At 36.0% G+C, this 18,075-nt stretch overlaps 1 protein-coding gene across 1 annotated transcript in view; it reads right to left on the bottom strand.

The window, feature by feature from the left end:
* Positions 1-18,075, bottom strand: part of WDR72 (WD repeat domain 72) — a 229,246-nt gene that overhangs the window by 175,250 nt on the left and 35,921 nt on the right. Inside the window, exons 4-10 of the mRNA XM_055537915.1 lie at positions 10,711-10,789; positions 9,479-9,650; positions 8,763-8,839; positions 7,639-7,758; positions 6,517-6,662; positions 6,039-6,135; positions 394-544 (exon numbers count right to left, since the gene is read on the bottom strand). Coding sequence (XP_055393890.1) covers positions 394-544; positions 6,039-6,135; positions 6,517-6,662; positions 7,639-7,758; positions 8,763-8,839; positions 9,479-9,650; positions 10,711-10,789 — 842 coding nt within the window. The remainder of the gene's footprint in view (positions 1-393; positions 545-6,038; positions 6,136-6,516; positions 6,663-7,638; positions 7,759-8,762; positions 8,840-9,478; positions 9,651-10,710; positions 10,790-18,075) is intronic.

The following is an 18,075-nucleotide window of genomic DNA, read 5'->3' as shown; positions in this document are numbered from 1 at the left end:
TTTAGACTTAAGTCAACTGAAAAAGAACTGAGAAACTCTTTCGAATAGAGAAATTAGTTGAAAAGGAATACAGGATATGGAAATGACAAATTCAAAAATACGAATGTGATCTATCAGTCCACCCTGTATTCATATTGTCAACATTCATTTCAATTCAATAAAACATCACTCACAGTAAGCTGGTGTTAATTTGAATTACAGTGGCCACACTACTGAATAAGATCTATAAGCATCATGTTTATGCCGATATTTATGTTAGTATCTAATGCATAGTGGTACATGAGAACTTCTTCTTGTTTGTAGCCTCCTATTACTTAACTTGAAAAAAAAGCACCAGATTAATTATAAAGTATTTCTTAAAAGACAGGTGATTAGAAATAGAATTTGTCTTACCTCTAGGAGAACCATCAAACTTGGACACAGGAACATCAGGGATGTGCCACAAAGTAATTCTTCCAGAGACTTCTCCAGAGAAAAGTATCTTATAAAAAGGTTCTTTCCTTTCATTTATGTAGCCCATAACAAAAGGAAGGCTCTGGTCCAACTAAAAAAGTTAACATTTACGTAAAAAAAAAAAAAAAAAATCTTTCAAAAAGAGGTCTATATAATGGCAGCCACTGCTTTTAAATGAAAGAACAAGGCTTCATGGATGAACTAAATTATTTCCATTTATTCCCACTGTTTCAAAGTTTCAAGTAAATTTAGGAAAAGAGTCTCTTACTCAAGACAAAAAAGAAAAAAACATTTTTATAAAATAAGAAGCAAAGTCATCAGCTAGATTTCAGAGCATTAATAAGAATAGCTAACATTTATTGAACATGTTCTGTGTGCATATTACACGTACTGTTAGGGGCTTTGCATGTATTCAAGTTAAATAATCCTGTGAATTTGGTACTATTATTGTCCTCATTTTACAGATGAATAATCAAAGAGGGAAGAGGTTAATTTATCTAAGGTGATATCGATAGCAGTGGGCGTTTCAGTCTGGTAATTATGACTCAAAAGCCCATGTGATAATGGCAGCGCTCTACTGGGCGCTGAGGAGGTCTGATTTCTTTCTGCTCCTTCAGTTCCAACTGTCACTTAAAACAGCAACAATAATATTTGTACGGTAATTCTGTGGTATTAATGTGCTTTCTAATTTTTGTTGACTATTTTTCAGATATAACATATTTGATTTCAAATTAGGTCCCATCTGGCCCCAAAGAAAATGAATCCATAACTTATATATATATGTATGTATGTATATATATATAATATATACTATGATATTAGTATAAATACATGCTATAATTTACATAAATATATACATTATATATTTACGTGTATGAAGATCATTTTGTTGAGACACAGAATGAAAAATGGGCATCAGATACGCTTTCACTAGTGAATGGGCCTCGAATCTTTCTAGTACCTCAGTGCAGTGTAGATGTTCCTTGAGCAGACATGTATGTAGATTATGCACAACGGGTCAAAATGATTAAGTGATTAGAAAAATGAAAACAAAACCCTCTTTTCATGTAGAAATAAAAGGCACCCTGAAGAGAAAGCCAAGGGCTGGTGCTAGAAATAAAAAAGTCTAAGAAAGTGATAGTTTCTTGTCAGAAAACGCATGTTTGAAGGCTCAGATAGATAGTTCAGTGAAAAAATTCTATAATGTATTTCTAGAGAATATTAAGGGCCAAAATATCACTACATTTAATCCTTACAGCAAAGCTACAGAGTAAATAAACATTATATTTCTCTTATAGAGATAAAGAAACTAAGATGGGAAGAGAATAAAAAAAGTAATTCAAGACCAAGATATGTAATCCTCTAAAGTCTCAAGAAATAAGAGCATTGAAGAAAAACAGTTTCAGTGAAGTAAGTTCCCTAAATCTTTTTTTTTTAAGATTCAGAAGGCACTTTGGGGTCTTATACTTCTCAAGGCCATCAATTTTGTGTTAGAAATGGTGTTGGTACAGTTTGATTATTGGCCTCTCAAACTCTCTCAAGCTTTGGGAACCTTAAAATTGACTAGCTCAATTTTCTCATGATTTTGATATGAAAATGAAGCTGCAGAGAGGCTGAGCAGTTACTCAAATTGTTGGTGGCACATCCCCTCCCTCAAAGCAAAATGCGCTGCCCCACTACCCATTCTCCCCAGACCGCTCTTATCCCCGCTACCCTCACTTCTGTGCTGCTGCTGGTCACTTGCTCATACCCACTCCTTGATGCCTCAATCTCCTCCTTTCCAGTAGTTAGCTCTTGAGTTCAACTGAAAACTCCCTCAGAGCCCCTTACCATGTGATTCTCATTTTTCATAACAGCACCCATCACCTATCACAAGAAGTGCCTATCCTCCAAGAGGTAATAAAATAGTCATTAACAGTGAATTCTCTTGGGATAAATACCTGGATTCAAATCCTGGTTTTAGCTCATACTAAACTCTATTACCGGAGAAGGCAATGTCACCCCAATCCAGTACTCCTGCCTGGAAAATCCCATGGATGGGGGAGCCTGGTGGGCTGCAGTCCATGGGATCGCTGAGGGTTGGACACGACTGAGAGACTTCACTTTCACTTTTCACTTTCATGCATTGGAGAAGGAAATGGCAACCCACTCCAGTGTTCTTGCCTGGAGAATCCCAGGGACGGGGGAGCCTGGTGGGCTGCCGTCTGTGGGGTCACACAGAGTTGGACACGACTGAAGTGACTTAACAGCAGCAGCAGCAGCAAACTCTATTACAAGAGCCAGTTACTTCATTTAGACAATTTACTTAACCTCCCTGTATCTCTTTTCCCCCTAACTGTCAAAGAAGGCTAATAAATAAAAGCACCTACTACATAGAATACTGTCAGGATTAATGAATTAATAACAGTAAGTACTTAGAATGGTGGTGCTAGGTAAAGAAGCCTTCTGTCAATGCAGGAGTCAGAAGAGACACAGGTTTGATCCCTGGGTCAGGAAGTTCCCATGGAGGAGGGTATGGCAACCCACTCCAGAATTCTTGCCTGGAGAATCCCACAGACAGAGGAGCCTAGTGGGCTACAGTCCATAGCGTCGCAAAGAGTTGGACACAACTGAAGCGACTTAGAACACATGAACAATAAATAGAAACCATTCTTAATATCCATTCTCAGAACAAATGAGAAATTCACTCCAAAGTCCACTTCCAGATTCTGGAACCAAATTGCCTAGGTTCAAATCTTGGGAATTAACCTCTCTGAGCATCAGTTTCAAAATGGGGTCATGGTGGAAATGCATGTACATAAGACCATGTGTGTTTAACAATAATAAAGACTCAAAAAAAAAAAAAAGTTACCTATCATCATTGTCATTGTCATTACTCTTAGTTCATGCTCCCAAATTCCTCATCTGCAATCTTCAGGCTGTTTCTATCCTATCTACTCCCACCTCAACACAGCAGTCTTACTCCACAGCTAAGACCTTGGAAAGCCCATATCCTCATCTCAGCAGTCAGGATCCCTGCTATAGTCTTCTATGATCATCAGCTATGATTTGAAGCTAGGGAGGCTCTCATAAAGCTGTTGGAATAAAAGATGAGTCCTTATTCTTGCTACTACAACTCCATCAGCAGATAAGCCCCTGGTGTCCCATGAGAACATGCTATTGTCAAACAAGCAGATTCAATTCTATGGCATCACTCCAAAAAACATGTTTATAGAGCATAATTCTCTATTTTCATTGTATACATTAACCTCAGCTCCCTACACCACAAAAATGCCTTATTACCTTGTAACTGTAGGAGGCACTAAGAAGTCTTATATTTAGTGAATATTGGTGATGTTTTGAATAGGGAGAAACTGAATTTAGTTTCGTGGCTAGATAAAGGGCAATTAACGGTCTAAGTATAAGTAGACCAGCTTCTTTTAGTTTCAGATTATTCTATTCATTTTCACTAGCTTTCAGGTACTTTTAAGATACTGAAACAAGTACTTGTAAGATATTGAAACAGCTGTGGTTGTCTAAATAAAAATTATATATCAATAGAAGACTCACAAATCTGTGTCTTCACCTTTTGAGACATAAAGAAAGGCAGCTTCCTCTAAAATTAATATTTTTTAAAGTTAATTTGTAATTGTTTTTATTTTTCTTCATAGTATGCATAGCATTGATACCTGCAGTAGAGCAGAAGCTCTTAAAGGACATTTCTCATATCTAGCTTTTAGGGCAAACTGTGCTATGTAAAAATGCATTCAGGAACTAAAAAGGAAGAATGGGAAAGCCCTTTAAAAAATAACTTAAAATGCCTTTTTAAGCAAGCCACAATACTGCTTTTGTGATCAACAGCAAAACAAGGCTCTACTGCAACCCACAAATTCCTTTAGAAATAGGGCTCCACACCATAACTCTAGAGTTTGCCTGTGCCCTAATGGCACTTGGAGTTTTAATTTTCAGTTGACACTACTTAAGTTTTTGCAACAAAACCTCACAGATATGTTAAAGAGACAATACTGAACTATAGGATTTGCAACAACTATGCTGCCTGCTTAAGCTAACCAACACTGTAAAAAGTAACATACTCCCTTGGTTGACACATCAATAATTCAGAACTCCTCCATTCTCCATGAAATACCTTTTGGAGAATTAACTGATGATTAAATCCAGTAGGATTATTTTTGGGGGCTCCAAAATCACTGCAGATGTTGACTGCAGCCATGAAATTAAAAGACACTTGGTCCTTGGAAGAAAAGTTATGACAAACCTAGACAGCATATTAAAAAGCAGAGATATCACTTTACCAACAAAGATCCATCTAGTCAAGGCTATGGTTTTTCCAGTAGTCATGTATGGATGTGAGAGTTGGACCATAAAGAAGGCTGAGTGCCAAAGAATTGATGCTTTTGAACTGTGGTGTTGGAGAAGACTCTTGAGAGTCCCTTGGACTGCAAAGAGATCCAACCAGTCCATCTTAAAGGAAATTAGTCCTGAATATTCATTGGAAGACCTGATGCTGAAGCTGAAACTCCAATAGTTTGGCCATTTGATGCAAAGAGCTGACTCATTTGAAAAGACCCTGATGCTGGGAAAGATAGAGGGCAGGAGGAGAAGGGGACGACAGAGGATGAGATGGTTGGATGGCATCACCAACTCAATGGACATGAATTTGAGTATACTCCAGGAGTTGGTGATGGACAGGGAGGCCTGGCATGCTGCAGTCCATGGGGTCGCAAAGAGTCAGACACGACTGTGTGACTGAACTGAACTGAAATCCAGTAGGTTAAAAAAAAACAACTTTCGTTGACACTACTAAAGTAAAATATCTGCTTAAATTTTCAGGTTTAATAGAGTGTCAAAGATATAATTTAGTCGAGTAAAAGCTCACAATTACATCCTCAACTCTTTGCCAAGAACCATAATTTTATTTGTTTTAACAAGAAACTTTATATAGAAGAATAGCTAAATGCATGTAAGAATGATCTCAATATACAGTTAAGTAAAAAGAAAAAATCAGGATATGAGACATTTGATAAAATTTAAAAATTAAAGTAGATGCATCAAAATGTTAATAACTTTGTATCAAAATATCTATCAAAAGGGTTAGTGGAAAATGTGTGTGTGCGTGTGTGTGTGTATATATGCAGACAGCAAGAGAAAAAAGGAGAATGAGAGAGAGAAGAAATAAATATGGCAAATGTTGATGACTATTGAATCTAGGTAAAGGGTATGTGACTGATTATGTACTATTCTTATAGCCTTTCAAATATTTGAACATTTTCCAATTAAAATAAGTAAATACATAAAATAAAAAACTCACAGTGAATATTTATAGTGATAAAATTAGAACTTTTAATTTCTCCCTTTTTTAACATTTATCATTTTTCTATAATTAGTATGTATTGTTTAGTTAATCAGACTTAAAAACAGATTTCTTAAAGGCAAAGATTTCAGTAACCATTAACAATTAGATTTAATTTTCTCATTAACAACTTAATGTGATGCTTCAATTCAATTTTTTCAAGCCAGACTCTGTTACAGACAAAGTAACACTTATCTGAAACAGCTTTGATGCAGTCACTCTCTTCTTGCATTACCTTATTTTCCTGCACAGAAGTAGAGCACAGTAAATGAGGATAAATGGTCTCTTTAAGCAGTGTTCCATCAGCAGGGTATATGCTTTTTGAAAGCCCACTGCATAGCAAAATATAAAAAGCAAAGTTTAGAACTTTGGGGTTCTTTATTCAGTATTTTCCCCTCCCACTTTCAACAGCCGGATGGTACCATTCAGGTTTCTAAACTCTAGTTAGAAATTGTTGGGTTAATAATTACAAGTGACTTTTTGAAAACCCAGCACCAGCTGTACAAGTTATACATGGTTAATCTCATTCCTTCATCCCCTGCTGTTTTATACAAAGGCTAAAGCCTACGAAGCCCAGAGTAAATCTTCTAGTGCCAAAGTTGTTTTGTTCTGGTTTTTGATCATGGGCAGCATGCGGGGATTTTTCCATAATAAACCTCCCAAAGTTCATTTTCTACCTGAATGTTTTGTATGCCGTTTCCATCTGAGCCCACCTGTTCAGCAGCTGATAGATATAACTGTGACCATCTTCTGTCCAGATGATGATTCTGTGAGCAGCAAGCACTTCTCCACCAGCAAAGAACTGCCCATTCCCACTAACTTCAGTCCAAAGAAGGGAAAAATCACAATAATCATAAACCTAAAATACAGAATGAATGATGCTTGTTAACAAAAGCTTCTAATCTAATCTACCAAGGAGAAAGATAAAGTATGCTTATCAAGACTATTTAGATGACAGTGTTAAAACAACAACCAATTAAATATTAGTAACAGGCCACAACGCACTCACAGACCAAGATAATACTTAATTAGTACTTATTTTTTCACATTTACCCTAGGTAGGTTTCAGTGGATAAACTATCTGACAGAAACTTTCCAGAAAGTGCTTAATAAGTACAGAGACCAAAAACATTAAGCACAGAGACCAAAACATCCCAAATTTCCTATATAATTTCATTCTTTCCATATGGATAGTCAAACATGAACATTTGAGAAATTTATTACACACAAAGAAGTTAATACAGTAGAAATCCTAAAGTACATGTTAGGCCATGTACTTTACATTTTATTTCAGAAATATATTATAGGCCTTTAAGTAAGACAATGTAGTTTTGTTAACTGAGCCAAGTATATGAAATATCAGAGAAAAAGAGGATGCTGTCAAATGATAGTAACTTAGCTTTCATTTCCTCTTGGAGATGTTGGTGAATATAGTCACAAGAAAGGAATCCCTAAAGACAAATTTAATGACAAAGCAGGAAAAGAAAAAAGATCTAAAAGTCAGACCAATGAACGTACAGAAAATACTAGCTTTCTTTTTAATACTAAAGTGTCGGCATCAATTCTTTAATCTGAGATAAGTGCTCATTATTACAATATTTTGTTATTCATAAAATTAAGATGTACTTTATATATACAATATCCTGGAAAGCAAAACAACCCAATTCGGGGAAGGAAAACTGATAAAAGTCGGTCATAAAAGACAAGTAATTCACTGCTGTCATAATAATATTGTAAAATGTTTGTATCATATTTAAAATATATTCTTCTAATTTTTCCACTAAACAAGATAAAAATCAAATTACATTTGTGTTTATTATGTTATTTAATAATACCTTCCAACATTTAGAAAATACCACCAGTAGAAGTCTCTCTGTATATGTGCAAAATCGTATTGCTCGGCAGTTTAGGGAATCAAGAAATTTGGATTCCTTTTCATAAACATCTTGCTTTTCCTTCAAAAGGAATAAAATTATATTAGTACTAGTTGTAGGTAATTTATATCAAACTGCATGAGAAGACTCCTCCCCTGTACACCTGAAGTAGATCACACTATTATTCTAAAAAAGCAGCTGATTTTTCTTTTGAGTTTTCTGAACTAAGAAGCTACTTTGCAAAGGAAACCATAAAGAGGAAACCCAGTTGAATTCAGGAATTCATTATATACAATAATTCAATAAACATGCTTTTGGGGAATATACTGTAGGATACTGAAAATGTAAAGATATGAATAATGTTGACTTTTAGATGTAGCAGAAAGATAAGATCATGAAAAGTAAAAACAATTTGTTAAAAACCTTTGAAGTATCTTAATTGCTAAAATAGAAGAACAAAATATTTTGAAAAGACAAAAAGTGATCAGCACAGAATACTTAGAATACTATGTTCTCAATGTTTCTGATAATGCTGGGTATGTGTTGGTCTCAGGATGCCAACACAATTCCCACGCTATGGAATTTCCCAGCTAAGAAATTCTGAAGGCTAGCCCAGAGCATGAGGCAGCTGAAAGAATTCTGTCAGCAGCACAAATACTGTGACTGTTCTTTCGTTCGTCACCTCAACTTGTAGCCTGATGCCAGAGAGCAGGTGAATAGACTGGACTCCCAGTTACCCTCAGTCATTCGTAGTAACCGCCCTGCCACTGCCACTGCTCACACACAGCCAGAAGAAAGGGAGTCTTCTGTTGTAAGGGACAGAGAAATATTCCTCTATCATGGATTTTTTCAATTAAAATCAATGTGTGTGTATGTGTATGTGCGTGTGCATTCGTGCATGTGTGTGTAGATAAAAACATGTGTATACATATGGAAAAAAGGTTGAGAAAGATACCATCCAATTGTTACCAATGCCCACAACTTGGAAAAGAGATAGGGAAAAGTACACAGAAGTACTTCTAATTTTAAAAATTTCAATACATATGCTTGAATTGGAAGAATAAAGGATAAATTCACAAGCCAACCTGAATGCTGTTGATAGATGAAGAAAGATCCCATACTTTGAGCTCACCAGCTACTGATACGGCCAAGAGAGAATCTTCTGTAAAAACAACAAACATCACATGTAAACTGATCACTGTTATAATTGGTTGCCCTGAAGATCATTTCATAGTCATTTAAGGATTATCCAAGGCTACATAGGTAGAAAATACTAAATTAAAAAAAAATAAAAGAATAACCATTTTAGGTCACATTCTAAATTTGTCTTAAAATTTCAAAGTCATTCCATGTAAAAGGAGAGCACCACTGAAAGCCGATCCATGTTGCAAACCACCACGGCGGCAATACAGATTACACCTTCCTGTTTTGGAAATAAGTAAGGAGCTAGCCTTCCCTCCTTACAGGAACTGAATTCTCTTCTTGACTACATCTAGAGGAATACAGCAGGGCAAGTCCAAGAGTCCGGTTAATCCACAACAAACCTCTGCTTGTCACTCTTAGAATGTATCAAGCAGAACTGGGGCATGGAAACACAGGGTCTCCTCTCCCCACTTCATCTTGACCTCTTGCTGATTTTCCAGTGATTTGAATCACTGGGATGGGTGTTCTCAGTTTCTCTTGATCTGGCTTAGGTAAACACAAACACACATTCTGAACTCTTGCCCAATAATTTAACAAATAATTCGAAGGTGATATTTTCATATGCTATCTCTAGTGTTAGAGAATACCTAACTATTACCTTGAATTGTCATGGAGTGAACAACGCATATGCAGTTGATCCAATCAGGAGACTGAGATGACACGAAGGTGTGAATAATAACCAAGCTTTTGGCATCAATTATAAGAACATCTTGATATTCTCCACAACACAGAAGCCAGCCTTCTGTCATCCGGGCTGAGCAGTGGTAATACTATGCAAATGGAATTCAAAACAAAAGTTTAATTATCACCTGCAATTAACAGAATTTTGGCTGTGGTGAAGACTTCTGTTAATTTTAATTTTATCGTCTATCAATTAAGGTATTAGGCTGAATAGCAACTAAAATTTTAGTTCAATGATTGTATACTTCTGAAGGGTTAATTTTGCACTTTATCTTGCTTATATTTCATCATTTTTTTCTGGAGAAGAAGGAGGGGTCTTTTGAGAAGAAGCAATTTTAGTCCAAATCATGGAAAGCTCATAATTATATTAATTCTGGAATGCTGTGTGGAACTAAACAACAAAAACAGGTTTCCTATCCTAGCAATACTGTTACGTGTTAAGAAGAAATAAAAATGAAGAACTTTTGAGGAATTCTTGTGCCAAATAAATTTTAAGAATGGCTTATATCAAAGTTTATAATCTACCCTTGACAATCACAATGCAAAAATTTTGATCCCAGAAAGGAGTTCATAAGTGATCCAATGCAAGTCATCAATGCTAAAGCAATGTGTACAATGTAAAAAACAGTGTCAGTACCATTGGAATCATGCAGCTACTTTAAATATATGTTTGGAGTCCATCTACCAAAAGTCAAAACCTCTTTTCAATACTGGGAAGTGATTATAAAGTGATTATTATTTCATAAATAAGAAATTCAGAACCTATGCACCCAAAAGAGGCTTAAATTGGAAACAAGGGAAAAAAATTTGCTTTATAAAACTGCCTGTTGATAAAATGGAAACAATTTTTGTGTGTGGGGTTGTGAGTGTATGTTTTGTAAATGTAACTAAGGAAAAATAAGGAAATTGTCTTTCAAATGTGTCTATGTTAGAAAGATACAGAAATATAAGAAATATTAAGAAAAAATGGTTAAGTAGTTACTCTGGGGAAAGAAAAATGCCAAAATAACAGACGATAACTGACACTTCTAATGACAAAATAAAAATTCAAGAAAAGAATCCCTCTAAAGTCTTTAAACGCGTGCTAAGCAAATGATCTGAAGGCGTTGTAGAATCTGGAGATGTTCTGAAGGAAATGATCATACTTACACAGATTGCAGTATGTCTGTAAGGAAGTATGGCCTTCTCCACGCACTGTCCATTGGTGACATTCCAAACACACATCTCCCTAGCAGAGATAACTTTGTATTATTCTCTGTCATTTCCACTCAATTGGCTGGAATAATTTTTGTGCCACCAAGTTTTTCTTTAGTGCTGCACTTAAATGCAGCCTGATCGTTTATGTGGCTTTTCGCTACAGATTACTAGGCAAGAAAATGTTGTGGTCATTAGCAGGGATGACATACTGTATCTGTGTCTTTTTGTTTGGTAATTACACCCTGCCACCAGCCTACAAGCCATATTTGAGGGCCAACCTGACCTCCAACCAATTGTGGGGATGCCGCTATCCAGCCTGGAAGAGTGACAGGACGGCAATCTTTTTATGGAAACTGCAAAGTATTGAAAATGCTTTATTTTACTGAGCTTAAAACTACATATTCTGAAAAGCATAATACATCAAGTGTTGCATCTCTGGAGCTCACGTATATTTTTGTAAAAATAAACAGTGCCACCAAGAGGCCACATTTGGTCTGTCCTTGATACGCTTAATTCCTTCTCTTCTGAAATTCTGAAATCACCCTTGTCACTAAATAGTAAGAAAATTCTCATTTTTTAGAAAACTCGGCCTTAATTACATATATGTTATGAAGATACAGATACAGTTTTGAAATCCGGTTACAAATACATCCAGTGTAAAGCAGTTTAAATCTGTATGATTTCAGTTCACAAAAACCAGAACGGCTATTTCAGAGTTGTTTGGTAATATTCTTCAGTTTCAACACTTTCAACACATAAGCAAAATTTTCCATGGAAGAAAAGTGAAAGCTTTATTGGCTTTAATGGAGAGCTGCTATTAAGAAGCAAATGATATGGACCAAAAACAGTAAGTGCTGTATGCATTTGGTGTTTGCAGACTTTGAGTTTTTTTCTGGCCAAACACTGGGAATCAATCTTGAAATCAATGGTTCTCAACCTGAGCTGATTTTGCCCCACAAAGGACATTTGACAATGTTTAGAGACATTTTTGGTTGTCACAACTAGGAACACGATACTGGCATCTAGTGGGGAAGGCTAGGGATGCTGCGAAATGTGCTACAATGCTCAGCCACGACAAAGAATTCTTCAGTGGCCCAAAATGTCTTTAGCGTTGAAGGTGAAAAGTCATATCCTAGATATAGAACTAGATATATGTAGTGGTTTTATTTATCTTTGTTTATATCAAACTGTAGGCCAGAAAGAATTTGAGGTAATCTGGAAAGGCATGCACCTCAATAAAACAGGCAGAAAGTGAGTATATGTGTGTGTGTGAAAAATAAGACTGGGAAAAAGGCAGAAACTGAAATAATATCTACATGTAATAATATATATATGTAAATATGTAAAATTATTATGTAAATATATATATGTAAAACTTTTGAGATATTATTTCAGTTTCTACCTTTTTCCCAGTCTTACTGTTTATTTAACTTATATGCAGAGTACATCATGAGAAACGCTGGACTGGAAGAAACACAAGCTGGAATCAAGATTGCCAGGAGAAACATCAATAACCTCAGATATGCAGATGACACCACCCTTATGGCAGAAAGTGAAGAGGAACTAAAAAGCCTCTTGATGAAAGTGAAAGTGGAGAGTGAAAAAGTTGGCTTAAAGCTCAACATTCAGAAAACAAAGATAATGGCATCCGGTCCCATCACTTCATGGGAAATAGATGGGGAAACAGTGGAAACAGTGTCAGACTTTATTTTTCTGGGCTCCAAAATCACTGCAGACGGTGACTGCAGCCATGAAATTAAAAGACACTTACTCCTTGGAAGGAAAGTTATGACCAACCTAGATAGCATATTCAAAAGCAGAGACATTACTTTGCCAACAAAGGTTCGTCTAGTCAAGGCTATGGTTTTTCCTGTGGTCATGTGTGGATGTGAGAGTTGGACTGTGAAGAAGGCTGAGCGCCGAAGAATTGATGCTTTTGAACTGTGGTGTTGGAGAAGACTCTTGAGAGCCCCTTGGCCTGCAAGGAGATCCAACCAGTCCATTCTGAAGGAGATCAGCCCTGGGATTTCTTTGGAAGGAATGATGCTAAAGCTGAAACTCTAGTACTTTGGCCAACTCATGTGAACAGTTGACTCATTGGAAAAGGCTCTGATGCTGGGAGGGATTGGGGGCAGGAGGAGAAGGGGACGACAGAGGATGAGATGGCTGGATGGCATCACTGACTCGATGGACGTGGGTCTGGGTGAACTCCGGGAATTGGTGATGGACAGGGAGGCCTGGCGTGCTGCGATTCATGGGATCGCAAAGAGTCAGACATGACTGAGCGACTGATCTGATCTGATCTGATAAAGAAATGGAATCTTAAGCAGCCATCAATATAAAATTTTAGCTCTTCTAGGACATGGAAGCAACCTAGATGTCCATCAGCAGATGAATGGATAAGAAAGCTCTGGTACATATACACAATGGAGTATTACTCAGCCATTAAAAAGAATACATTTGAATCAGTTCTAATGAGGTGGATGAAACTGGAGCCTATTATACAGAGTGAAGTAAGCCAGAAAGAAAAACACCAATACAGTATACTAACGCATATATATGGAATTTAGAAAGATGGTAACAATAACCCTGTGTACCAGACAGCAAAAGAGACACTGATGTTTAGAACAGTCTTATGGACTCTGTGGGAGAGGAAGAGGGTGGGAAGATTTGGGAGAATGGCATTGAAACATGTAAAATATCATGTATGAAACGAGTTGCCAGTCCAGGTTCGATGCACGATACTGGATGCTTGGGGCTGGTGCACTGGGACAACCCAGAGGGATGGTATGGGGAGGGAGGAGGGAGGAGGGTTCAGGATGGGGAACACATGTATACCTGTGGCAGATTCATTTTGATATTTGGCAAAACTAATACAATTATGTAAAGTTTAAAAATAAAATAAAATTTAAAAAAAAGAAGAAAAAAAAATTTTAGCTCTACAAAATAATTTAAGTTCATCAGTGTGGTTCTCAACTCTAGCTATTCATCAAGCATCACCTGTGAATATTTTTTAAAAGTTTCCTCAGAGATTGTAATCTCGTGGCTCTGTGTTGGAGTCCTGGCATGTGGGGTTTTGCAAAGTTTTTGGTCAGTTAACTTGTTTCTAGATAACTCTAACTCTAAACCAGTGGCTCTAAACCCTGACTCTACATTAGAATTATCAGGGAGCTTTTTAAAAATACTGATGTCTGGGACCCAACACAGACATCAAACCAGACTAATAAAATCACAGTTTCAAGGTTGAAGCCTGGGTATCAATAAAAGCTCTCTCAGTGATACTAATGTTTCTAAACTCTCTTGGATTCTAATGCTTTCCCTGTTTGTTTGCTTATTGTGCTATAGTCTACCTTAAATTGGAAAAAAAATACAAAAATATCTTATAGTGAAAATTAACTCTTTGCCAATCAATTCTATTAAAGAAAGAAAAGCAAATTTATTGTACATCGAAAGTAGCATTGGCATTGAGCTGGAACTGCTCAGTTACATATCTACTAAGACATGAAAATTAACTATTAGAATGGACATTCTTTTTGTTTTCAAATACTGCTCCCAAACTTTATACATAGATTAAGTCACCTTCGACTGTAAAAATGTAGTTTAACAATTTACAAAATTTTTAAAATTTCAGTGAAAAGAAAAACACACTGGAAAAAAAATCTATAACATACAAAATTAGAATATTATTAAATTCCCACTAAAAATTCCTTTGCAAAGGGCCTTTTTTTCTTATTCAACTCCACATTCCCACCTGCTGCTGCTGCTGCTGCTAAGTCACGTCAGTCGTGTCCGACTCTGTGCGACCCCATAGACGGCAGCCCACCAGGCTCCACCGTCCCTGGGATTCTCCAGGCAAGAACACTGGAGTGGGTTGCCATATTCTTCTCCAATGCATGAAAGTGAAAAAAAATTCACTCAATGAATACATAAATCAGTCACTACTCTTTCATTCACTTTCTGTGTCTCAAAAATACACTGGTTTCTCTTGGCTCTATTCCTATATTCATATTTGTGTGCTTACAACACTGTTATCATTGCTCACATTTTAATGAAGCATCTAGAGGGAAAGGAGATAAATATGAATGCTTGGTTTGCAATCTTGAATTAAAAATCCATTATATTCTTCAAATTCACTTTTGTTTTCAATAATACTTTTGGGTTTTCTTTGGCATTCTCAGGCTCCTATTTTCTTATGCCCACTTCTTCAATGTTGGTTTTCCTTTGATTTGTGTCTTAGGCTTTCTTATATTCTCATATTTCATACTCTTTCTAGATAAGTTATCTATTCCCATGGTTTCAAGTACCATCAACACGACATTGGAAGCCGAGGTCTATTCACTGGGGTCTAGATTTCCATAGGCAACTATCAATTGCATGTTTCTACCTGGATGACTTGCAGGACTTCACACCCCTTGTATTTAGAATGAGGCCTACCATCTTCCCTCCTGTGTTTTCATTCTTAATGAATATCATCACCAGTGAGTTTTCCAAGTCATTCTTGACCTCACACTTTCTCTCACAGCCCCAGATATGGGGTACCCACCATTCCAAATATATTCCTCTGAAATAGCAGCATTAGCACCGTCCAGGAACATGTTAGAAATGCAAGTTCTTGAACCTCAGTCCAGACTACTGAATCTGTACCTCTGAGAATGGGGTTCAGAAATCTGTAAGTGGTCCTGAGAAAGGCTCAGATTTGATGAACACTATCCTAGAAGACTGTCTGCATGCCTGTCTCTCTAGTATCATCTCTTGCTCATGGTTGGAAGTTTTATTAATAAGTAATAACTCTATCAATGTAAAGCCTTTTTGTCTTAAGGTTTTATTAACTAAATATATTTACAAATATAATATGCTGATATAGCTATATTAACATTTTCAGTAGTATTTCCCTGATAAATCTCTTTCAATCCATTTCTTTTTAACTTTTATATATTCATATGCTGTTTTTATCTTTTAAATTGTTTTACAATTTTTACTGATGGGCTTAGTCCCTTTAGTTAATTGAGTAACTGGTTTATTCAGATTTATTTCAATTATCTTATGCTGTGCTCTTTGTCTCATTTATTGTTGTTGCCTTAGGATTAAAGAACATTTTTTTCTTTTTTAAAATTGGAAGTTATATATTCTATCTTTTTTCATTTTTATTTCTTTTGTTTGTTCTTTTAGCAGCTACCCTGGAAATGTCAGCATGTATATCTAGTTTAAAGTCTAAGGTTAATCAACATCTTTACCCATCTTTGTAACACCAGAGCATATGGAGTCTGATCATTATATTTATTACATACAGTTGTTGATTAGGATTTTGTGTATGTATGGGAGAGATGGATGGCAGGTACATATAAACATTATTGTAATGTAATCTGTGTTTATTTAAATTTTCTAAAACTTTGCTGAGTTTTGTTCAGTATTCTTTGTTCCATCAGAGCTTCCTTCTGAAATCATTGTTCTTACTAAAAAATATGATTTAGATTTTCATTACTTATAGAGGGTCTGTTGGCAGTGAACACTCTGAGTGTTCACTCAGAGTAAATAAGTAAATAAGTTCACTCAGAGTAAATAAGTGTTACTATTTTGCCCTAATTTTTTGAAGGTGTTTTTGCTAGAGATATAATTTCAAGTTGATAGATATTTCCTCTCCACTTTTTGAAGATATTTCACTGCTATCTAGTTCTCATTTTATTGTTAAGAAGTTAGCTCTCAGTTTAATTAACATTCCTTTATAAGTAATCTGCTTTTTCTCACTGTGTACTTCAGGATCTCTTTTTCTTTGGCATTCCATCATTTCAACATCAGGGTCCAGGTATTTACTTCCTACATCTTAGAATTTATTTATCATGAAATTCAATCAGATTCCTGAATATTAGGATTTATGTCTACAGATGAAGTAATACTAAGTGAAAAAAAAAACAAAAAAAAACTAAGTCAGGAAGCAGTCATGATCAGCATGAATCTGATCATTTTGGTGGCAGAAATGGTAAGCCCACAGTCACTTCCTGGAACTTTTAAAAGCTAAAAAAAAAAAAAAAAAAAAAAAAAGTGTTATTTGGAGAATGATCTGTCCAGCCTAGCAATTTTAATAAGTTTAAGTAAACCGAATTAGGATTTTCTAAATATGCAATGGCTAAAGTATAAATTGCCTTAGAAGAATCTCGTAGGTGTAGGATGTCAGACCCCAAAGAAACAGAGTTCTAGAAAATTCAAATCATCTTAGAAAAGGAAGACCAACCAGATTCTCTAGTTCTATAGCAATCCTAGTTACAGGACTCATACAGCTGAATTCATCTATTATCAAGAATATGTCAATTAACCCCTGGTTTCTTTTCTGAAGCTAGGCTACCATGGACAAAAACCTCAAGGTGGAACACAGGTAGTTTTCAGATCTATTTCTCACTCAGCTATTAACTTTCTCAGTTCTGCAAGTAATGTCAGAAAAATTCAACATCCCCAAATTCTCTAGATTGGGAATAAATATCTCAGCTTGTGTGGCAGGCCTAGTGAACAAAAGAAAGGTGATTGTTTATAAAGAATGTACCAAGACATTTCATTTGAGCCTTATTCAAAGTCCCGTCTCTCTAAGAATAACAGTTATGGCTTTGCTATAAGCTATGAGAACACAGGTATCTCTTTGCTGTCTGTACCACTAGCCTTTTTGTTAAACTATTCCATTTCTAAAATTAAACACTTGATTCCTCACTATTCTTTTGTGTCTCAGAATTCAAAGCCATAGAATTTCTCCTTGGGTTAAAAATTTTAAAGGAGGGAATTCTTTTCTTTCAACCAGCAACCTAATTCCTCATTCACTAACTCATGCTGAATGGATTCTGCATTTCGGAGTATACTTTGCCAAATATCTCTTTGGCAGAGAAGTTCATAGTAGCTCTTCCATCAGTAGGGCTTTTTCCTACAGCTAAGTCTTATTTCATTTGAATAAACCTCCCTCCATGAAACTGCACCCAATCACTGTGTTCCTTCTCCTTCTCACTCTCACACCCCCACTAACAAGTTAGTCCTCTCCTCTGTTTGTTTTAAAATGATATCAAGCAAGTGTACAACATAAAGATTGTAACTGCTGAATTATTTTACTAAAACTATGAAAGCTTGCATGAGTTTGCTTAATAGCTCAAAGGGAGTTACTGCATGAAAAAAAGACAAGTGCCCAGACTTTTCCATTTTGAATTCTATACTAAGCAGCATTTTCCAGCATCCTTTACGTAATGAAGCTGCCACAAGGTCTGATATGCATGTTGGGATGTTCAAAGATTGGGAATTATAATACTGATTACTTTCCTGGGGACTGTCACACAAGTCTTAATC

Source organism: Bubalus kerabau, chromosome 10 (genome assembly GCF_029407905.1).
Source record: "Bubalus kerabau isolate K-KA32 ecotype Philippines breed swamp buffalo chromosome 10, PCC_UOA_SB_1v2, whole genome shotgun sequence".
Lineage (NCBI taxonomy): Eukaryota > Metazoa > Chordata > Mammalia > Artiodactyla > Bovidae > Bubalus > Bubalus kerabau.
This window is presented reverse-complemented; position numbering and strand designations above follow the sequence as displayed.